The 24002-nt window shown below is 35.8% G+C and overlaps 2 protein-coding genes across 3 annotated transcripts; one reads left to right on the forward strand and one right to left on the reverse strand.

Moving 5' to 3' along the window:
- The first annotated feature begins 1819 nt into the window (after nucleotides 1-1819).
- On the forward strand, nucleotides 1820-20381 carry LOC123899242 (phosphatidylinositol 4-kinase alpha 1). Of its 2 annotated transcripts, none has more exons than XM_045950329.1 (26): nucleotides 1820-2930; nucleotides 3090-3431; nucleotides 3563-3727; nucleotides 4167-4337; nucleotides 4506-4664; nucleotides 4764-4891; nucleotides 5045-5351; nucleotides 6233-6401; nucleotides 7038-7255; nucleotides 8478-8636; nucleotides 8739-8921; nucleotides 9668-10210; nucleotides 10316-10675; nucleotides 11105-11319; nucleotides 12695-12878; nucleotides 13049-13185; nucleotides 13275-13425; nucleotides 15385-15651; nucleotides 16366-16443; nucleotides 16649-16693; nucleotides 17758-17930; nucleotides 18030-18225; nucleotides 18685-18825; nucleotides 19186-19394; nucleotides 19597-19758; nucleotides 19884-20381. In XM_045950329.1, the coding sequence occupies exons 1-26, from the start codon at nucleotides 2010-2012 to the stop codon at nucleotides 20140-20142; spliced, it is 6042 nt and encodes a 2013-aa protein (XP_045806285.1). In that variant the 5' UTR covers nucleotides 1820-2009; the 3' UTR covers nucleotides 20143-20381. The 2 variants fall into 2 exon arrangements, with proteins under 2 accessions (XP_045806285.1, XP_045806287.1); XM_045950331.1 differs by having other exon boundaries at nucleotides 1826-2930; nucleotides 3566-3727.
- A 60-nt stretch (nucleotides 20382-20441) lies between these two features.
- LOC123899243 (polyol transporter 5-like) lies at nucleotides 20442-23030 on the reverse strand. The gene is made up of 3 exons (XM_045950332.1): nucleotides 22713-23030; nucleotides 21971-22317; nucleotides 20442-21752 (listed from the first exon to the last, which is right to left on the reverse strand). Exons 1-3 carry the CDS (start codon nucleotides 22840-22842, stop codon nucleotides 20688-20690), a joined length of 1542 nt encoding a protein of 513 aa, XP_045806288.1. The 5' UTR covers nucleotides 22843-23030; the 3' UTR covers nucleotides 20442-20687.
- Nucleotides 23031-24002: the final 972 nt, after the last annotated feature.

The following is a 24002-nucleotide window of genomic DNA, read 5'->3' on the forward strand; positions in this document are numbered from 1 at the left end:
GGTGTTCCAGCAGATTGCCAATGTCCTCCCTAACGCCATTTTGGATGTCCAGCTTCCTTTCCTCCAAAGCAGTCAGTTCAGTCCGCAATTCAGATATCCTGGCGTCGCAAGCATCTTCGTCATGAAAATAGGCAGAGAGGGATGTTTCAAGCATGCGCATATTCTCCTCTACGGAGCGAGCTTGATCAAATAGGGCGACCCTGGTTTTCTGATAACGCGCCTCAGCACCATCGACGGAAGCAATAATGGGAGCAGAAGCCACCAATTCATCCCGTAAGCACAGCAAAGCTCGAAGGAAATGAGCCTCGGAGCGAGATAGCCTCCAGGAGTAATCCCTCAAGTCATCAACAAGCGAAGAAAAGGATTCAATGTTGCGGAGGAGATGTGACCCCCCGCGAACAAGCAGCATCTTCAAAGAGCGAATGATAGGCGCCATAGGGGTCTCCATATTTTCACAGCATCAAGGTAGGGCGAGAACGAAATATATATAGCCCAGGGAAGCAACAAACAGGCGACAGCAAAGAAAGCGTCAACAGCACAGCGGGTACCAAAGGCAAACGGATAGCGACGGAGTCAAAGAGGAGCATGAAAATCGCGAGTAGCCGTTGCCCAACAAATTAAAGTGCTTCGACTGCCCAAAGTCACGTCTCACACTTGGGGGGCTGTGGAATGGGCGAATCCAGGTCAAAAGACAGCATACGACCACGTCAACACTTCGCCTTAATCTTTAAGCCTTGTGCTTGGGGGGCTGTGGACTGGGCTAGCCAAGACTAGGCCCAATAGGCGATCCGGTCCGCAAATAAACAGGAGTCAAGGCCCAACGGAACAGCTCGCCCTAGTAAGGCGCGGGTCAACTCGCCAGCGAGCAGGCACAGCACCCATGAAGCATACGAATAGGAACACGTGGCGATACCAGGCGGAAAGAAAGGAGTGGGATAAACCCACGACCCCCACGACCCGCCTAGGGAGGAACTGAAGTCATGGGGCCAAAAGAACTTGTATAACCGTTATTAGGGGGCCTATATATAGCCCCCTCTCAAATGTATTATGTACGTTCAAAATTATCATCAATAACAAATATATTCAGAGGTTGGTCCATTGAAGAATCAACCCTGTTCAATATTTAGCAGGAACAATACCAAAATCATCCTTACTTGCAAATTTTTTATTTATTTTCCTAACTTGCTATTTTTTTTTTCGATACTCTTTTTTACTATTTTTTTTCAAGACTATTTTTTTTTCTCTTTTAAGAGTTGTTACGTTGCACTGTGTATGTATTTTTTTTTTTTTCAGACTTTTTGTTTTCTAGTTTTTTTTTTTATTTTATTTCGTTGTTGCACTTTGTATTTAACGTTATTGCTCTTGCTTTTGAATTACATAATACATACACTTGTCTTCTTCCTTTTGCATATTATTATTATTTTTTTTTTTTTTGACAAAACATATTATGTTTATTTTATATACATATATTTATATACTTGCACATAGTATTTGTGTAGAGTTTAATTTTATAAATTATTTTATAAATTATTTATTAGGTTAAATTGATTATCAAGATCAAAATGTTATTATTAATAGATAGATAATAATTTGACTTTGAAGTTTTCGAATCTATTGGGTTTTTATATAATTTAATCATTTATAAAGTGATTTTTTTAAAAAAATTATGAGACTTATAAAATTATAAGGATAAAAAGGTAATTTAGTTTTATTATCCCTCCCCTCCCTCTCATGAACCAAACATATTTGCAATTAAATTTCTTCCCTCCCCTCGATTGAACCAAACATATAAATAATTAAAGATTTCCCCTCCCCTCCCCTTCCTTCCCCTTCCCTTCATTAAAATCCCTCCCCTCCCCTCCCCTCAATTTGAACCAAACAGACCCTAAGAGTAACAGCAATGTTGCTACGTGGTTAGCGAGAGAGAATCGAATGCAACGATCTCTTCTCTTTCTCAATTCTCAACACACTCTCATTTTCTTTCTTCCAATTTTCTCCCCTAATTCGTTATGGAAGCTTTGATCGAATTATGCGACCTCATTGCGCTAAATCCATCGCAATTTACCGATAAACTTTCTTGGATATGCGATAAATGTCCACCGCCGGAATATCTCTCTGCCGGATCGCCTAGGGTTTCACGTTCTCAGCTCAATGCTGTTATCGCCGTCGCTCGTTTCTTATCTAAATGCTCCGATTTCACCGATCTACGACCTAAATCAGTCGCAATCGAGTTCCTTCGTTCAGTTCCACATTCCTTCACTCACTCCTTTTGGCCTCAACCTTTCAGCGCCGATTTCGTTGCGTCTTTTTTCAACGATTTTATCGGTTACGTTTCCAAAGCCGCAGAATCGTCGCGGGAATTAGCAGAGGAGGTTTCTGGATTCACCGGTGAAGTTGTGTTATCTGCGTTTTCTGAAAAGAATTCCGTTGTTGCTAGAGCTTTTTTGATCGCTTTGTCGCAGAATTTTCTTCCTATTTCGTCTTCCGATGCTGATAAATTGGTCACTTGTTTGATCGAACAATTTGCCGCACCGATTGTGCTAAATGCTGAAAATTCTTCTTCTCAGAGCAATGGTAGTCCGACTTCGAGTGGCGCGGGTTCTAAGTCTGCTGGGGATGATGCTACTGCCAGCACTGCTTCTTCGAAAGGGTCGGTTGTGACGAACGGAGGCGGCCACCATGTATGGAGGAGTAATGCTGATCAATTGGCGCAAAATTTGGGTTTAAATGATGGTGGTTTTGGTGGAGGCTCTTCTGGACAACAAGTTACTAACTTTGAGGAAGAGTCTGTGGAGTTCTTGGAGAGACAAGAAATAGCTTTTAAGGTGATTGCTCACGTGTTGGATAAGGTTGCCGTTGATCCCGCCCTTTTGGAGCAGGCTAGACTGATTGGGAAGAAACAGATTCAATCTATGTCTGCTTTTCTAAAGGTAGTCATTTTTTCGAACCATGCTTTCAGTTTCAGTTTGTAGTTATTTTATGTGTCTTGGTTTACTCACTGTGAAATGTGGATTGTAGAGTGTAGTTAAAGTTTAGGTTTATGAGTTTATCCGAGTGAGGCATGTTTTAATGTTTGCAAGTTCTTGCAGATAAGGAAGAGGGATTGGCATGAGCAGGGGTCAAGTCTAAAAGCTAGAATTAATACCAAATTGTCAGTTTATAAAGCTGCAGTTTCATTGACAATCAAGAGCCTCTCGGCATTGGATTCCGATTCGAGATCCGTCAAGAGATTGGTTTATGAGGCAGTTGCAATATTGATAGATGCAGCCGAGGCGTGCTTGTTGTCTGGATGGAGGAAGTTGAGAACATGTGAAGACCTCTTTGGTTCCTTGTTACTTGGGGTAGCACAAATTGCTATTGCTCGAGGAGGTCAGGCGTTGCGGATTTTGCTCATTCGCCTAAAACCAATTGTTCTCAACGTTTGTGCTCAGGTGCAGTTTTATTTCTTTTCGATATCATATTTCCATTAACAATATGTTTTCAAACTTGCATTCCAGTTGACATATAATTACATGAAATTTGCTTTGTTTGTTTTTTTAAATGTTTTGAAATGTTACTATAGCAGCCTGAGACATGGAGTAGCAACCAGGGGACCATGTTTGAGAGTGTGACAAAGGCCAGCTGTCAGATTATTGAATCTTGCTGGACTAAGGAGCGAGCCCCTGTAGACACATACATCATGGGGTTAGCTACAAGCATACGCGAACGAAATGATTATGGAGAACAGGTTCGTATAATATTATTACTTTCACATATCCACGAGGCAGAAACTGATAATAAAAAAAAGTTTATATATTTGAATGTGTCAATGCTGTCCTGGCTTTTTCTTTTTTGTTTTTTTTTACACGTATCTTGCTATATAAAATATATTACGTCTATATGTATTCTCATGCATACATATTAATTTGGTAGTTCATACATTTCCATATATTTTGTGGACTTTATTGCACATGTGCTTTGTGATACTTGAGTTTTTACTCCCCTTAACTTCATCAATTTCACATAATGATATCCATTTATACAATCAGTAGGGTTTTCCTGTTTCTTCAGCATTGTATCTTGTGCCGAAATTGTTGACAGTTAATTTGATTCTAAACATGCTATTTTAATAATATCTGTTCATGTATTAAACTCATTGCTGGCTTACAAAATCTCGTTGCCATCAGGACAACCAAGAGAAACCCGCAGTTCCTTTTGTACAGCTAAACGTTATACGCCTGTTTGCTGAACTAAGTGTTGCGGTCAACAAGTCTGAGCTGGTTGATGTGATATTACCTCTTTTCATAGAAAGCTTAGAAGAAGGCGATGCTTCAACTCCTAGTTTACTGAGACTTCGAGTATGGAATTCTATTCAATATATTCTGAAATTGATGTGAAATTCTGTAAACTTATTCTGTGATTCTCTGTTTTGATAAATTCTGTAAACTTATGCGAGAATAGCTCTGTCTATCAACCCTTTGGCTGCTGTATATGAATCTTATGTGTTTTTGTTGCAACCCATACAGCTTCTAGATGCCGTGTCTCGAATGGCCAGTTTAGGCTTTGAGAAATCTTACCGCGAGACAGTGGTTTTGATGACCCGAAGTTACTTGAATAAACTCTCTAGTGTGGGATCAGCTGAAAGCAAAACAGAAGAAACTGAAGCCACAACTGAGAGAGTTGAAGTATGTAGTATCTCAGAATGTCAAGAATGCATGTTAAATTTGATTAGTTTGGTGTAATACTATATCAAATGGATTCTCACTAGTTCAATTAAATTCTAGACTCTACCTGCAGGGTTTCTTCTTATTGCCACTGGTCTTACTACTGATAGACTGCGTTCAGATTTTCGCCATCGATTACTCTCCCTGTGCTCAGATGTTGGTTTAGCTGCTGAGTCTAAAAGCGGAAGGTATACCTATTTTTTATGCTGAGTCCATGACATGAGATGTATATTGTAATATGTGAAGTTTTGTTGCGAATTTTAGTAGGCCTTTATTCAACTCCATTTTCTTAATGAGTTGTGTTTTCTGAAGATTTCACATCTGATGCTTACTCACTACAGGAGTGGAGCAGATTTCCTGGGTCCTTTGCTCCCTGCAGTTGCTGCAGTTTGTTCTGATTTTGATCCTACTGCAAATGTGGAGCCATCAGTTTTAAAACTGTTTCGAAACCTTTGGTTCTATGTTGCTCTTTTTGGCCTAGCCCCTCCTATACAGAAGACTCAGGCAACTACAAAGTCAGTTTCCACTACATTGAACAGTAACGGAAGCACGGGTGCAATTGCCCTTCAAGCTGTAAATGGACCATATATGTGGAATACGGAGTGGTCTTCTGCTGTTAATCGGATTGCACAAGGGACTCCTCCACTAGTAAGTAGATCCCAAAATATACTAGTTTTTGGGCCAACAATTCTATTGGTGTTTATTTGCAATATGTTTGTTGTTTATTAGAATATATTAGTACATTTGTTGCTTTGAATTTGGCTTGTTTTGTAATTTTTAATTAGGTTCATGAACTAATTTTTTTAATCAGGTTTGTAAATTTTTAAATAATTTGTAATTATGCCATTTAATTTAGAAACCCAATTACAAATTGTTTAAAAGTTCAGGAATCTGATTATTTTTTTTTTTTAATTTCTGAGATCTAAGTGCAAATCATTGACAAATATATAATTTTTTTAGTTTAGGGACATTTAAAAATCTCTATATAATTTTTTTAGTTTAGGGACATTTAAAAATCTCAATTGAGAGACCTCTAGAGTAATTAAACTTCTAAAAAAAAATTTAGACATTAGCAAAAAAGATGATATTGCTTGTCAAATTTGGCCCCAGATAGGATATGTGACATGAGTGGCCAATGATAAAATCAAAGATCAGTTCAATCCTCAAGTTGCCGCTGAATACCATGTCTGCTTCTGTCACTGCTGGGACCCTGATGCTTTTAAAATCCTGGGAAGATGTTAAAATATGATTTTGCTAGTATCAACTTTATATCAACTGTAGGAACCCTCCCTTTTAATTATGAGTGACATTGTTTTCAGCCTTTGATATTATTTTTAACAAGTTATAGTTGTGTTGCATTCTATTTTGCACAAGTCTCTTTATCCTGAAGAAAAGTTGCCTTCTGATGATAAAGTAAACAAACTTTATTGCTACGAATTTAGTAACTCCTTTTCACCTACCTTAATTTGTCTGTTTACTAGGTACCTGTCTGAACCGAACTTTACATGTGTCTCTCTGTTTCTGTCCAGGTTGTTAGCTCAGTGAAATGGCTTGAGGATGAGTTAGAACTAAATGCTCTGCACAACCCAGGAAGTCGCCAAGGCAGTGGCAATGAGAAGGCTGCTCTTGCACAGAGAACTGCTCTTTCGGCAGCTTTAGGAGGGAGAGTTGATGTGACAGCAATGACCACAATCTCAGGTGGATTGCATTTTCCATTTTTCTTATTTTTCTATAAACTGTCAATACCTTAAGTTTGCTAGAGAGGTGCGTCCTATTCTGTTGGGAACATATCAATTTCATAACTTGTTTAACACTCCTCTCAGATGCATTGCTGACTGGAAACCATTCAATGTGAAGTCAAGATATATTTTGAATGCATTGTTATCTTTTAATTTGAACGTGTGGTGGAATGACTTAGACCGACGTTTCCTAATTCAACTTGTTCATAGTTTTGTTCCAATAACAAGCATCAAGGCAAATGATTATTTCTTAGGTGACATGATGACATGTGTTTTGTGATTAATGTCATATTTTATGGAAGTGTGTGAACTTGGATATTTTTGGTTTGTGTATGCAAATATAACCTTTCGTGGTTGATATGATTGTTTTTATTATTTAATTAGTAGAACATTGGTTACACAACAGCTTGTTCATAGTCTTATGCTGCTGACAAGCAACTAAAATTTCACTTGCCCCTTGTTTTCTACATTAAGTTCTCATGTCTCTCTTGCGTTGGAATTCCCTCCCTTGCTCCTTGTTAACTCGGTTTCATTTTTTTATGCCCCCATTATCATGACTGGCATGGTGATTGTCTTTCTCATTATTTGTGTATAGGGGTGAAAGCTACTTATCTTCTTGCTGTAGCTTTTCTTGAGATCATCCGCTTTAGCAGCAACGGCGGAAACCTAAATGGTGGCACCAGTATGGATGCTGCTAGAAGTGCTTTTACTTGTGTCTTTGAATATCTTAAGACTCCAAATCTAATGCCAGCTGTCTTCCAGTGCCTAACAGCGATTGTCCACAGAGCTTTTGAAACAGCTGTGTCATGGATGGTACGTTTTAGTTTCACAAAGTTTTTTTTTTCTTTTCATAAATGCATTGTTGCAAAATTTTTAGCTAATTTGGAACAGGTTCAATTACCTTATCTGCGTTTAACTTGCCAATACTTCCTTTATGTATAATCACGGGGGCCGTAGGTTTCAAAGCAAGGAACAAAACAAAGTTTTTTTTTTACGGTACCATGTTTTCTTAGTAGCATTTTTAAATAAATTTGAGGCATCAACTTGATACTTAAGAATCATGTTTTAACCGGACATTATTTACTATTCATCTGAAAGGCTGCATGCAGTAGCAAAAAATAGCTATGTATATACAAAACAATTTTATGTTCTGGTTTTCTCATATGGAGAATATTGCTTTGTTTTATTCACAATTGATGGTTTATTATGAATAAAAGCAAGTTGGCTGAACCTTGGCTTTTATTTATCTATCAAGTACTACAACTTTTTGATTGTTTACTAAGCGTTCAATATTTGTACTTGTGTTGCTATGCTATTACAGGTGCGCTTGTTTTGTATTTTTATGAAAAATTCTTTTTTTTCTTAAAAGAATTACTTTTATCATTTTAGTAGTGTTTGCTATAGATTTTTTAGAAAATCATTTTATTAAAAAATCTTTTTTAACCTTAAAATGAAAAGCTGATCCTAATATCTTTTCTAAAATCTATTTTTTTTAAGAACAAGGAACTTAAGTGTAGGAGCTTCAAATTTTAAAAAATGAACGGAAAGTAGCTTCAGTTTTTTTTAAAAATCTCTATACTAAGATCTCTAATTTTTTTACAACGAAATCATTTTTTCAAAGGTTAAACAAACACACCCTACATTTGCAGTTTTACTTTATATTTTTCTTCAAAGTGAGTCTCCCTCTTCACTGTAATTCAAGTCTTATATATTTTCTTTATGTTTTCTTTTCTTTTTTATGTGTTTTTGTTTATATAATTCATTGTATGATGGCATCCACTTATCTTTCCGGCCAAAAGTGGAATCCCCTTCCCCATAAATAAAATAAAATTGAAGGTTGTTTTCTGTATATGTACATCGACAAATGGGGTAGGTTCACACCCTTTCAAGTTCTGATATGGGTTTTAGTTAGCTGACTTACTAGTGCTCTGATTTATATGCCTGGCTGAGTCTGTGCTGTTCACTTTGTTAAAGGCTGATTCCTATGTTGTTATTTGTGTCTCTATATGTGCACAATTGATTGGTCTGCTTGCAGGAAGATCGAGTATCTGAGATAGGCCATGAAGCTGAGGGCCGAGACTCAATACTTACAATGCATACCTGTTTCCTAATCAAAAGTCTTTCCCAAAGGGAGGATCATATACGAGATATTGCAGAGAACTTGTTAACTCAGCTTCGAGATAGATTTCCACAGGTAATTTTCAACGTGTATGCATGAATGTAGTTTTCGCAGTGTGTCCTCTTCCTGATTTTCTGGAATCCTCTATATATTAAGATTAAAACTATATCTTTGCAGGTTTTATGGGATTCGTCCTGTTTAGACTCGTTGCTATTTTCATTTCATGACGACCCTTCTTCCACCGTCATCAATGATCCTGCTTGGACATCAACAGTCCGTTCCTTGTATCAGAGAATTGTTCGAGAATGGATAATTAAATCTCTTTCAAATGCTCCATGCACAAGCCAGGGCCTTCTTCAGGTTTAACTGATTTATTTAATTTATAAAAAAAGAATATTTCCTTGCTATCTCGGTCTCAATAAGCGCTTTGGAGGGGCTGAAATGTGCTGTTTCCTATATTTAACTAAGAATTATAATTTTTACTTGAAGATTAAAACACAAATTCCTATTCTTAAGCAAATGTCAAGTGCTGGATGATTTTTTTTTCCTTTGGGGGTGAGCATCATTGTTTACACACACAAAAAAATCATATATTATTTGAGCCATAATTTTCTATGTTTCTACTGCAGTTGATTCTCCTCGCTTTCCATCCATCTCCTTGTTTTTGTACCACAAGCACTGGTCTATATATAACTGAACCATGGTAGTTAAACGGAGATTTGATTGGGGGTCGTTAGACCTACTTTCTGAATCTTATTATGAATTCTAAGATACACGATAAAAAAAATATATTACTTTGAAAACCAGTAACAAGCAAAAACATGAGCTAACATATCGTATATGAACTTAAAAAAACAACTTTAAGTATTGAGAAGTGGGGAATCCGAGGTTCGAACCTCGGCCCCTCCAATAATGTCATTGGTACCAACTGAGCTACACTTACGGGACCAAATCTAAGATACTCTAATATAATATAAATGTCATTGGTAGCTACCCCTCCATTTCACTTTTCTGTAATTCTTATTGTCAAATATATTTATTTATTTGTTTAATTTGAAGTCCTCACAGTTCTTTTGGCACATCTGGATCTTTGTATTACACATCAGGATAAACTTTGTAAAGCAAATAATTGGCAAAGAGCACAGCCCACAATCGATGTTGTTTTACTTTTATCTGAGATAAGAATTGGCACTGGGAAAAGTGACAACTGGTCAACACAAACAGGAAATATTCCTGCAGTCTTGGCTGCTGCAGCTGCTGCTTCAGGAGCAAACTTAAAAGTGTCAGAATCTTTTAATTTAGAGGTTATCAGTTCCGGTAAGTGCAACCAAGCTGCAGCCACAGTTAAGTGCAACCACGCTGGAGAAATTGCCGGCATGAGGAGATTATACAACAGCATTGGTGGCTTTCAATCCAGTACAACACCTACTCAAGGTTTCGGGCTTGGAGCTGGGCTTCAAAGAATTATATCTGGAGCTTTTCCTCAACAGCCACAAGCTGAGGATGATTCATTTAATGGAATGTTGCTTAATAAGTTTGTGCGTTTACTTCAACAGTTTGTCAACATAGCAGAGAAAGGCGGGGAGGTGGTCAGGTCTGAATTTCGTGAAACTTGTTCTCAGGCTACTGTGCTGCTTTTGTCGAATTTGGTAAACATATTTCTCCCTTCTTTCTAGATGGTAGTAGTTATAACTTATAACTCTCAGAATCCATATTTGTACCTTTATCTGAGTTATGCTTTTTTTATGGACAAGAGTTCTGGATCTAAATCGAATGTGGAGGGCTTCTCACAACTTCTCCGTCTTCTTTGCTGGTGTCCTGCATATATTTCCACACATGATGCAATGGAAACCGGTGTTTTCATATGGACATGGTTGGTTTCTGCTGCACCTCAGCTTGGAGCTCTTGTCCTTGCTGAACTTGTTGATGCATGGTTATGGACAATCGATACTAAGCGGGGTCTTTTTGCATCTGAAGCAAGGTATTGCGGGCCTGCTGCAAAACTAAGACCTCACCTGTCACCTGGGGAGCCTGAACCACAGCCTGCGATTGATCTCGTTGAACAGATAATTGCTCATCGGCTATGGCTTGGATTTCTCATCGACCGTTTTGAGGTTAGAAGTTGCTCACTGCATTGGTTAACTGGCATTTTCTTTTCTTGAACCTGCGTTTCAAAATTGTAAAAATTTCTGTTTATTTTATGTTGGTTGTGATCTTAAGTGGCCATATTTTATTCCTAGGTTTAACTTGATGGGCAAATTGTTTAGTTGGTAGCCTAAATTTTACCTAGAGTAACCACCAAATGATAGTATCTGGTGTTCTGGATGAATGGTTGATCGTTGCTGATGCATGTTTTGATGGGTTTTTTAACATTCAATATCTTGATACTCATCACAGTTAACCTAACGAACAAAGATTGAAATATTCGAAGAGAGCATTTCGTGGTTCATTACTTCCTCTATTGTGTTAAACATTGTATCTAGTTTCAACTACAAATTGCATCTTTTTATTCCCTGGATTACTACTTATCTTGTCTCCTGTAGGCGGTTCGACACCAAAGTGTGGAGCAACTCTTGCTTCTTGCTAGGATGTTGCAGGGGACAACAAAGCTTCCCTGGAACTTTTCACATCATCCTGCAGCCACTGGCACTTTTTTCACTCTCATGCTTCTAGGACTCAAGTACTGCTCCTGCCAGTCTCAGGGAAATCTACAAAAATTTCAAATAGGGCTTCAACTTCTGGAAGATCGGATTTATCGGTGAACACAAGTCTCTCTTTATAGTTTTTCTGTGGCATTCTCTTAGCATTTTTCATATTTATTTTTTTACTCATCTAAAAGTAGTGTTGGGCTGTTGGCAATCTCTTTGTTAAATATTGTTCATTGAGCATTTTGTTCTTCTCTTCTGTATGAAGCATGTGTTTTGCAAGCCTGTTCTGCATTCGCAAAAGATTATAGTCTGTATTCCTTGTTCAGTGTCTCTTCTTGCATGGTTTCAATTCCCTTACCACAGTAATGTGAAAGGTTGTTCTGGAAACAGTGCAACTTTGGCCTGCTTCATATTTAGATGGTGAATTTTTGTCTGTATGCCAATATGCTTTTGAGGATTTGGGTGGGATAAGTTGTAACTGGTGAAATCATGTAGACTAACTCAGCCTCTGAACCTGCCACATGAATCTTTTGTGCCAAATATTTTCATCTTCTCATTATGTTCACCATGACATAACACCATCAAAATTATTTTATCTTTAAAATCTGACCAATAGATAATGTTAGAAATGTGTGCCTTTTTTTTTTTTAATTGCCAATTCAAGCTGAATTCTTTGCCACTGTATAAAAGATATTTCAGGAAATGACTGAGGTGATCAAAGTAAGTCCGAACTAATTGAATCCCTGTGTCGGAAATTCGCTGAATGGATTTTCCATTTCCATAAAGAATATAATTGACAACTTTTACTTCCAGATTATCCCTTTCCTGAAATAGATCTTGGGGAATAAGTTTTACAAAATGGATACTGTCCGGTATTTCATATAAAATTACAGGTCGAACCAAAACAAAATACTTTTTCTTGGTAGTTGTGATCCATTGGACATAGATCCGATTGTTAATTTTTTTTTTACTCCTTCCATTTTTTTTTTTTACCGTTCCAGGTGGTATCAAGATGGCACTGTCTCGGGATATCTTATCCCCTTTTCCGGGAAAATGGATATTTCTAGAAAATATTTTTAATTCTATTTTTTTTTTCTTTTTTAATCGGAGCAATCCGCCTAGTTTTTCTTTTGTATTAATCCTTATTTCTCCAACAATGAACTGTACGTCTTCCAATTTAATCAAGTGTTAATTTCAATTGCAACTTGTGGATGTTTGGTTAATTTGCTGGATTTTTTTTTTGGGGGGGGGGGGGGGGGGTGGGGGTGTGGTCTGCTATAACTCCAAAAGACTTGTCTGGTATGTCATGTTAGCGCTTCGCTGAACTAGATTTCTTGGTCATTTAAAAATAATCACACCATGTATCTTTAGTTTTGCATTGGCAGGTCTGCTTGAGCAATTAGTTTCTTGCAAAGATAACTAATTGAGCTAGATTTATCATGCAGCTTTCTTTGGACTAATTGGAATTGTTTGGTGCATTTGCAGGGCTGCATTGGGTTGGTTTGCTTATGAGCCTGAATGGTATGACACAAACTATACGAATTTTACTCAATGTGAGGCGCAGTCTGTTTCTCTATTTGTTCACTACCTTTCAAATGTGAAAGTGGATGCTGTTCAAGTTGGTTCAAAAGGAAGTGGACAAGAAAATGGGAACCCTTTAGCTGATGTGGTAATATTTCTATGTCTACCATTGACAAATGCTTACACTGGGCATTGTAACATCAAATGTTTAGTTTGAATTTTAAAATCACACCTTTTTGTTTTAACATTTGGTTTTCATTTTTCAAGAAACTTGCAATTAGTTTGTGCAAATATCCTAATATCTACATATATGTATAGAATGATCTCTATCATCCTGTTTGGGGTCAAATGGAGAACTATGCTGTTGGCAGAGAAAAACGGAGGCAGCTACTTTTAATGCTATGCCAACACGAGGCTGATAGGCTTGAGGTCTGGGCACAGCCCACTAACACAAAGTATATATCTTTTTTTACCACTGGAATTTTATTATATATTTTCTCTTCTTCCTGTCATGATCTTTCAAATACCTGGTATGTATTTTCAGGGAAAATATTTCTAGACCCAAGATTAGCTCAGACAAATGGATAGAACATACTAGGACTGCCTTTGCGGTAGATCCAAGGATTGCTTTATCGGTGGCCTCTAGGTTCCCAACGAATACATTTGTGAAGACTGAAGTAACTCAGCTTGTTCAGGTATTTTTTCTATAAGATTGCGAACTGGCCTAGTCAAATGAGTATCTGGAATGGATTATGGAAATTGATTTACCATTTATGAAGTCAAAGTTTAAATGTTTTGAGCAACAACTACTCTCTATGTTCATTTGATGCTGAAGGAGTCTTTAAGCAATATAATGTGGTTTGAGGGTTTAATTGGTTTTGTCCCTGGATGCTGTGCAGTGTAAACAGTACCTGGTGACACAGGTTTTTGGTTTTTATACAGAAAATTAAAGTGTGTGGCGATAAATTTGAAAGAATAAATGTTTTATTCCGTCTTGTGCCTACCAAAGAAATCAGGTCTGGCTGGTGAGAAAAAGAAATCCTATTGTGGACTGGAGAGTCGTAGTCTGATTGCATCACTCAACTGCAAATAAAGCAATGTGTTTACTGTATTCATAATCTGACCAATTTGTTTAACAAAGGTCATTGTTAGGAATATGATTATGACTTTAAAAACTTAAAAGATTCCTAATTCCGTACAGTCAAAAGTTCTGTCCAAGAAAATAGAACGGCAACACTGAACTGAGAAAGTTGCAGAAAATAAAATAATTATGGAGTTCTACAGATGCACAGAACCTATAAAATTAACCCAAACCCGCTCCCTCTTCCTCGCAAAACTCACTTTGATTAGTAATAGAAGTATGCCAACATTAATTTGAAACTAAACATGATAATTATTACCTAAGTTGGGGATCAATTCAAATTGAAAAACCTAAGTGCATTTTTGAGTTAAAGTTTGCAAATGCAAGGCAAGTTTGAAGTAACTTCATTTTGCAAACTTATTTTGGTTAAAAGTAATTTTAATAAAATGTGATTTATGTTCGTATTTATTTTTTCCTTTCTCAAAGTCAGTTTCAGAAATGAAATTTTGATTGTATAATACTAATCAAAAGTTCTTTAGAATGTGTAATTACCAAAAGCCTGTGAATTTTATAATGCAAAGTTAATATTATTTCTATTTTATTTCTGTTATTAACAGATTCTTATAATTATTTTTTATTAAAAATTAAATTATCTAAACTAATAAAAAATTGGACGGGATTGGAATTAATTTTGTAAAGTTGTTGTTGTTGTTATTATTATTATTATTAATATATAACTCTTAGAATTTGGGTTGGACCTAACTCAACCCTTACAAACCCGACTTGTAAGTTGAGGGATGTCTCCCACTTATAAACTCATTTTCAGGCCATATCTCATCCGATCCAATGCGGGACTATCAACACACCGCCTGTCATTCCCAGGATTGGAGACATGGTGTGTGACTTGAGTGGCCTGACAGTTGACGACCCAATGGATTTTGGATAGGATATCATATTTGAATTTGGGTTGTGCCTAACGCACACAACCCTACAAAACCGGCTTGTAGAGTGAGGTGCCTCCCACCTAGAAATGTATTTTCAGGTCATATCATATCTCATCCGATGTGGGACTCTCAACAGTAACTAAAAACATCATCATCATCATCATTATTATTATTATTATTATTATTATTATTATTATTATTATTATTATTATTATTATTATTATTATTATTATTATTATTATAAACATAATAGTGCATGTTTCTTTATAATGAAAGTATAAGAAACCAAAAAGATCTGGAATCGAAAAATAATAGTTCATTGAAACTCAAAAGATATAATATTAACTATGTACTACAAGTACGAAAAATATAAGCTGTAAAAAAAGTAATAATAATTGCTATAATACATAAAAGAACGTCTGCGGCAGCAAATAAAAAGTGACAAAACACAACAAAATGGGAATGAGACATTTGATTTCCTCTAGAGTAGATTTTATTGGCGTGCAGTGTAGCTTTTGTGTGTGGTACACACACACACACACACACACACACGCGTGATTCCAGCTGCTCACTCTCATCTAAACATATTATCTTGGAAAATAATATGACATAATAGCTTCACTTTGCAGGCACATATAGTGGATGTACGCAATATACCGGAAGCATTGCCTTACTTCATCACCCCGAAGGCTGTTGATGATAATTCAGTGCTATTACAACAACTGCCCCATTGGGCTCCGTGTTCTATTTCACAAGCTCTAGAGTTCCTTACTCCTGCATACAAGGGCCATCCACGGGTCATGGCATATGTTCTAAGGGTTTTGGAATCCTATCCTCCTGAACGTGTGACCTTTTTCATGCCACAGTTGGTGCAGACATTACGGCACGATGATGGGGTTAGATATCTGCTGAAACTTAAATTCATGGTTTATTGCCTTAGTAGTCAGTATGTGTTTCCTCCTACTGTTTGTCACATAAAACCTGATTGTATGCTTTTGTGTTGTTGACTATTCAACATCTAAAGCATAAATAAGCCTTGTGCTAAATCATTTAGTCAATACACGAGATCTGTAATAGATAATGGTGTTGAATCTCACTATGCAGTATCACGTGGGTTTTTTTTTTTTTGAGTTTTATCTCGTTCTCTAAACTTAACTTGCAGAATGTTTTCACACCGTAATGCAATTTCTTTCGAAAAATTAAAAAACCTATTTTGACTGAACTGTATTTGGGTCATTTTAAAAGTGAATTTTTCTTATCATTTTCTGAATTCAATCTCTAATTAGTGATGTAAAAGTTGAAATAACATAACACCAATATTATGATCTTTTCTATTGTTAAGAGTCTATTTGAAAGAGAAATAGAACGAACATAGCTGAATCTGAACAATGTTTCATTGTTTGAAAGTTGTGTACACTGAACTGTATTTATAGAGCTGTTGTCTGAACCTTACAGCAGAGTTACCATAAGCTAGTTATTCTCTAGTTATGAGAATGACCAACTTACATAGCTGACAACAGTGTAATAGACTTGTCTAACTACTTTAACATTTATTGTATATTTTGAAGAGTTTTCATTTGATAACCAGCTGCATGTATTAATTTTTGCAGAAATTAGTGGAAGGTTATTTGCTTAGAGCTACTCAAAGAAGTGACATATTTGCCCATATTCTTATCTGGCATCTGCAGGTATAAATTGTGTTGTTAGTTATTAATTTTTATGCATGAAAGTGATTGTTGTTCATTTTTACCTTTGTTGTGCAAACTATTCTTATTTATAATTGGATTTGCCTTACCTGCATATTATGATTTTTTTTCTGGAATATATTGATTCATTAGAAATTCTTTGATTTTTATTGGATATAAGTGGTGACACTGCGTTTCTTTTGGGCAGGGTGAGACTGTTCCTGAGGCAGGGAAAGATCCAAATAGTGTGAAGGTATGCTAATAGCAAGTTTCTTTATATCCAGTATATTTATTGCTATCATATACGAATGAAAACATCACGAGCTTAACTCAAATCTATTTGACTAACTTAAATTAAATTAAAAGGAGAACTAGACACAAAGTGAACACAGTTTAAGGGTCATGAGGGAATATGATTCGCTTGACTGATGCCTGTGACTTTAGTTTTAGAACCGTCGGCAGCAGTGATGTAATGTGTAGTTTTGGGTTGCGACATTTGTGAGAAATGAGACTAATTACCAGCTATGTTATCAAAGCACCACCACTGAGCATCCTGTGCTAATCAATATGAGATTTGGACACTCCATATTACCAAAGTCCCTATCATAGCACCACCCCTTAGAGATGACTTCCCGGCAGCTTCACTCTACAATTTTTTACTCAGCCTTTCTAGTCATCCCTTCAATAGGTAGCCCTTTCCACGCCACCGACAATCAACTCTAATACCAATTGATATGTACCAAGGCCCTTGGGGAACCTTCCTTAAAAGCTAGCTATCAAGGGGAACCAAACCACTCAATTGAGCATCTCATACTACTCGATATGGGACTTAGGCAAACCCGTAATAGCAAAGTCCCTATCACAGCTGTTCAATCAGCATCACAAAAGGCTTTAAGAAGTTGGTGGCTGTTTGGGTGGAGCAGGAAAGAACTGAAGATCACATTCCAAAGTCTCTTATGATACCGAATAGATAATTTTTGGTCTAATGATTGTTGCACACTGCAAAGCACCTACAAAAGACATGTACATAATACATCAGAAAGAGATAGCTTTAGCTTCAGAAATGTATTTATTTTGAGCTAGCAGCAGGGAGCAATTAGGGCGAGGTTAGACCTCAATACCCAAAAAATAATCAGGAGAGCGATGCTTTTTTAGGGAAAACACCTAATCAAGCTGTGTAATCAATTGTTTTATCAAGATAAAGGAGCTTCCTGTACCAATGTGAATAGATATATTCGAAGTAATTGTGTTTTATCTGGGAATCTATTTATTTTTAAAATCATACTATAATTTGTATATGTCGGTCCTTTATTTCAGAATGCTGCATTTCTAGAACTGCTGCCAGCTGTAAGGAAACGTATAATTGACGGATTTAATGCAAAGGCACTCGATATATTTAATAGAGAGTTTGATTTCTTCGATAAAGTTACATCTATTTCCGGTGTATTATATCCACTCCCTAAAGAAGAACGCCGAGCTGGTATTAAAAGGTACTGGGCAGATGTCTGAAGGAATAATTTTTATTGTTAATCATTCTTAAGTTAAATTTTCAATTTATTAGAGCTAATGTATTTTTTACTATGTGATAGGGAGTTGGTGAAAATTGAACTGCAGGGCGAAGACTGTTATCTACCTACAGCTCCTAATAAGCTTGTTACGGGTATTCAAGTAGACAGTGGTATTCCCCTACAATCAGCCGCAAAAGTCCCGATCATGATAACATTTAACGTAGTTGATCGAGATGGCGACAGAAATGATGTAAAGCCACAAGCTTGCATTTTCAAGGTAGGCTCAATTCAAGCATTGACATTTACAATTATTCTCATCTTGTCAAAACTCAACACCTGCAAAACATTGTACTATAGGACTCGATAACTTAGCTCTCTTATATTAATTTAATATTTGCCTTTTCCACACTTCCATGTGATGCAAGACTTGTGCTTTCTAGCCTCTAGTTCAGTAACATATAAAAATACTAGTTCAATTACATATATAAACATATCTGAATGACACAAGTGTCAAACAAAGGCAGTTAATAAAAAATGAGGCATTTCAGTAATTGTTGATGGTCTTATATGAAAATATTGACGAATCAATAGCTGCATATAATAATTTTTCAAATTTATCTATAGATGAACCAATTTTTTTGCAGCTCTTATTTATTTTCTTGCTTCTTGACAATGTTGCCTAGCTTGTGTTTTTTACTTTCATTCTTTAGGTTGATTTAGTTCTTTTGCATTTCAGGTTGGAGATGACTGTAGACAAGATGTTCTTGCCCTTCAAGTGATAGCACTTCTTAGTGATATATTTGAAGCCGTCGGAATAAATCTTTATTTATATCCTTATGGTGTTCTCCCTACTGGTCCTGAGAGAGGTATAATAGAGGTGAGTTTATTCCTAATCCTAACATGCTGAAGCATCATGATAATTCTGTCATCGGGTATTTGTAACAATAAAATTTTCATTTCACAGTTTCAATATTGCATTTTCCAGTGACAAATATGGTTTAGCACCTAGTTTTGATGAATAATTTATGAATAATTTAAGAGATTCAATCGCCAGTTTTTAATCTAAATTATGAAGATCCTTTTTGGCCTTATTTGAATTTTTAAAAATAACAAATGGCTATGGCATCTTATCAGTCTAGTTGGGAATGATATCAATGTTAATTATTTTTTATGTCATACGCAAGATAATTATTTACTTATTTTGTGGATTTGTAATTTTCTTTCGTACATTTGCCAGGTTGTGCCTAATACACGTAGTCGAAGTCAGATGGGAGAAACAACTGATGGGGGGTTGCTGGAGATATTTCAGCAAGACTATGGACCTGTTGGGTCTTCTAGTTTTGAAACTGCACGCCAGAACTTCATTGTTAGCAGTGCTGGATATGCTGTTGCTAGTCTCTTGCTTCAACCAAAGGATAGGCACAATGGGAACCTTCTATTTGATAAGTAAAAATATTTATCTTTTCTTCATTAAGTTTAGCTTTAGATGCATCTGAAATATTTAAGAATATCCTAATTGATTAATCCCCTTGGTTCAATTCATTTGTGATCTTCAATTTATCTACCCTCAATGCTTTCTTCTCCTACTGCAAGTACATGAAATACTGATCCAATAAATCTATGACTAATATCATATATGCTGATGCAGTGTTGGGAGGCTTGTTCATATTGACTTCGGTTTCATTCTAGAAACATCACCGGGTGGGAATATGCGTTTTGAAAGTGCACATTTTAAGCTGAGCCACGAGATGACACAGTTACTAGATCCATCTGGTGTTATGAAGAGTGATACATGGATCCAATTTTTAAGGTAGTAATGGCATTTCTAGCTTGATCACAAATAAGTCTTCTCTTTAATCACTTATTATGTTTTTTTTCTCTCTCATTTTGTATTTTGAAAATTGTCTGTTCTTTTGATGTTTGTTGTGCATCTAGATTGTGTGTGAAAGGATACCTCGCAGCCCGTCGACATATGGAAGGGATAATCACGACTGTGGCATTGATGCTAGACAGTGGGTTACCTTGCTTCAGCAGGGGTGACCCCATTGGTAATCTTCGGAAGAGATTTCATCCGGAGATGAGTGAGCGTGAAGCGGCTAATTTCATGATCCATGTATGTAAAGATGCTTATAATAAGTGGACTACTGCTGGTTATGACTTGATACAATACGTGCAGCAAGGCATCGAAAAGTGAGAGGTAATATAGAACTGACCTATAACGTGTACATGTTTGCTTGTAATTTTACATTCAATTGTGATTTTTTTGAGGAATTTTCTCCATTATAGTATTGAGGAGGGAATAGTATAAATGGGCGGATGAACATTCAGAAGTTCTGTATTTACATTTCGCGAGTCCCTCTTGATGTAAAAATACAGTTGTGTAATCTTGTTTATTGAATAGTGAATACAATTCATTGTGGTGATGATCGGAAACATTTTATAGATAATCATTCACACTAACAGTATTTTAACGAGACAGAGCAATCCAATAAATTGCAGTTAAAAAATAATCATACTTAAATAAACCCTACATAATAGTATGATTTTCCTTCGCATACAAGTCTCATCCCTAAAGTGGATGAAACACAGTTTTTTTATTTATTTGAAAAGGTAAATAGCCTAATATAAAGAAAAACATGCAAATGAACCTTACTGCTTATTTTTTTTAATAGAAATGAACCCTACAAGCACTACATATTGCCTCAACTAATTCAGCTTAACCATTACTATTATTGGTCCTTAATTGGCGAATTGGATCTCTCCATTATCGTTGTTAGTACCCTTGGTATTTGACTTCCTCCAAAATTTACCAAAAGACCCTTCCATTTCTTCAAGAGTCTTACCTTGTGTTTCAGGGAGCATTGTATAGAAGAAGATCCATCCACAAGCTGCGATTCCACCAAACAGAAAGAAAGCCCCTCCTATACTTATCTTATCAGATAAGGACAAAAATGTCATTGAAATTATTCCACTGGTCACCCTATTCACCACCACCCCTGCAGACGCACCTTGAGCACGTAACCGCAACGGAAAAATCTCAGAACTATAAACCCAAGTAATAGGACCCGCGCCAATTGAAAATGTTGCCACGTAGGACAAAACAGAAGCAATGCTCAATCCAACGGCCCACATATGTCTCACGTTCGAATGATCAACGACTGTGAGACTCACCGCAAGAGTGAGTAGTGAAATCACCATTCCACCAACACTAGACAACAACAACGGTCTACGCCCGACCCGATCCAACAAAAAAGTAGCCACTAAGATGAAAACGGTTTTAGCCAATCCAACGGCCACAGTTGCAAGTAACTGTTCCGTATCAGATTCAAGTCCAGCTTTACGAAAAATAGTAGGACTGTACAAAACGACGGCGTCTATACCCGAAGCTTGTTGAAAGAAATGAATCCCAAGAGCAGCAATCACTATGTGACGCACTGCTGGTGTAGGATAAAGAAACAACTCTTTCCACACAGTAGTACCCTCCCTCTCGTTGTTTCTGTTAACTGAAACGACGTCGTCGTTGCAATTCTCGGGAATTCCAGCTGCAGCTTTGATTTCCATGAGCCTAAGTTGAGCCTCTTGTTCGGAATCAGAGGTTTTGTTGAGAACATTTATAGCATCACCGAGTCTTCCTTTCATAACGAGCCAACGAGGTGACTCAGGCATTGCTAACACTCCAACGGCTAAGATTACGGAAGGAATTGCTCCGATTCCAAGCATCACTCTCCATCCTACTTTAAGTGAAAGCTTCGAAAATCCAAAGTTTGAAATGTATCCAAGTAATATCCCTCCATTGATGAATACCTAATTATCAAAGTATAACACAGTTAGTAGTTTAATTAACCAATTAATATTATTTGGATATGTGCCGGTACATCATTGAAGTGAACAATTTTGATAGGTCAGCAAATATTGTTTAACATAAAAAAATTAATAAATACTATTTCACTCGTCTGGGGCACTAGGACATGTCTAAAAAAGATATTTACGGAAGAATTTAGCATATACTAGTAATTAGGTACCTCAGGGAAGGAGGTGAGGAAGCCACGAGAGGAAGCGGGGGATACTTCAGCGGTGTAGACTGGGGCAATCATGAGGGCGTAGCCGATGCCAATGCCGGCAATGAAGCGGGCAAACATGAGAAAGGCAAAGTTGGGAGAGAACCCCATTAGGATTGCACCGGCAAAGAAGATGGCACCAGCGAGGACGATAGTGTAACGGCGACCGATCCAGTCGGAGGTTCTACCGGCTAAGCAAGAGCCTATTAAGGAGAAAAGGTTGATGATGCCTACCAGGATTTCGATTTGTACGTCAGATAGTTTCAAGTCCCTTTTAATGTATATCACTGCTCCACTCATCACCCCAATATCTACATAACATAACATACAATGTCATATACATGCATATAGTTAATGTCCATAGGTTCATGCATGTCCATATTGATCTGTGTATACTTATTTGCATGTTTGAAATAAGAATTATTGTCTAGTCTCACTTCTATTGAAATTTTAAAATATATTTGGTCAAAATCACATTATTCAGCCAAACTCGCCGTTAATTCATACATACACTTAATTTAAAATAATATAAAAATTTCATACATGCAAATTTTTTTAGTATTTTTCTCATAAGAGAATCAAAATTTTCATGCAAATGCAACAATTAAAAAGAAACAAAAGAAGTAATATTAAACTTTACTCTTTGTCATATTAATTGTGCATGTTCTATCATGTATATATGGATGTAGTTACTACACTTAATTACCATAACCAAGTAAGATGGAAGTCATGGAAGCCAAAATAGCGCAAGCAAAAGCAAACTTGTTGGATTTAGGTTTCATTTGGGGATCGAAATCCTCAAGAGACTTCTGAGAAGCTGTTTTGCCCTCCGCCATATATCTTAATAATTAGTTTATATAGTTGAATTGAATTAATAGAGATAGGAGATATAGAAAAATGTGTTTAATTTGAGTATGATAGTGAAATAGCTAGATACATATGCATGCATATATATATGTGATGAGAATTAAGCCACAGGTTGAAAGATGAGAGATGAGCTTTACAAATAATACAAACCAAAGACGCAGCTGGCGTACTTATATAAGGCATTTAAAGGCACTAACACTCTCAGAATAGAAACGTCTCTGTCATTGTGTCTCGTCCTCTTAATACTATGGGCTCGTTTGGTGTACATGATAAGAGACAGGATAAGATAATTGTATCATATCCTGTCACAATCCAGTGTTTGGTGACACAGCAAGATATGATAAGTTAATCCTGAAGCTTATCCTATCCTGTCTCTCTAGTTATAATTCTTATCCTGAATTTGAGCTGGGTTACCAGCAGAATAGGATAAGAAGCCAAAAAAATTACTGATTTATTCTATAAAATATATTTTAAAATAAATAAAATAAAATCAAATAAAATATAAATAATAAAATAATTCATTTTTAAATATATATGTGATTTTTCTCAGGGGTAATTTTGTAATTAATATATTCTAAAAAATCAAAATTTTACTAAAATTATAATATTTTAAAGTAAAATAATTATTAAAAAATTGAAAAATAGGGATATTAATTTAAATTATTTGATTACTTATTTATATTTTTATTTATAAAATTCAAAGTATTACAAAATAATTTTAAAAAAATAACAATTGTTTTACAAGAGTAACTTTATCATTTAAATTGTTATATATTTTATTATATTATTATGAGCAAGTATGTATTAAAAACAATATATAATAGTTATCATGTTTGATTACTTATTTATATTTTTTAAAATTCAAAGTATTACAAAATTGAAAAATTAGGGATATTATAAAATTATTTGATTACTTATTTATATTTTTTATTTATAATAATTATATTTTTTACTTATATATTAATTATTAAAAAATAATAATATTTTTTACTTATATATTTTTAGGGATATTTATATTTTTTACTTATATAATAATTATTAAAAAATTGAAAAATAGGGATATTATAAAATTATTTGATTACTTATTTATATTTTTTATTTATAAAATTGAAAGTATTACAAAATAATT

Source organism: Trifolium pratense, linkage group LG7, assembly GCF_020283565.1.
Source record: "Trifolium pratense cultivar HEN17-A07 linkage group LG7, ARS_RC_1.1, whole genome shotgun sequence".
Classification (NCBI taxonomy): Eukaryota; Viridiplantae; Streptophyta; class Magnoliopsida; order Fabales; family Fabaceae; genus Trifolium; species Trifolium pratense.

Bases quoted from the DNA above. Each gene is read 5' to 3' on its own strand.
- LOC123899242 (XM_045950329.1), top strand. From the start codon at position 2,010: ATGGAAGCTTTGATCGAATTATGCGACCTCATTGCGCTAAATCCATCG. The intron at 13,186-13,274 runs GTATATATCTTT...ATGTATTTTCAG, and splicing joins GCACAGCCCACTAACACAAA to GGAAAATATTTCTAGACCCA. The intron at 18,226-18,684 runs GTAGGCTCAATT...TTTGCATTTCAG, and splicing joins CACAAGCTTGCATTTTCAAG to GTTGGAGATGACTGTAGACA.
- LOC123899243 (XM_045950332.1), bottom strand. From the start codon at position 22,842: ATGGCGGAGGGCAAAACAGCTTCTCAGAAGTCTCTTGAGGATTTCGAT. The intron at 22,318-22,712 runs GTAATTAAGTGT...TATGTTATGTAG, and splicing joins TTCCATCTTACTTGGTTATG to ATATTGGGGTGATGAGTGGA. The intron at 21,753-21,970 runs GTACCTAATTAC...TTTGATAATTAG, and splicing joins TCCTCACCTCCTTCCCTGAG to GTATTCATCAATGGAGGGAT.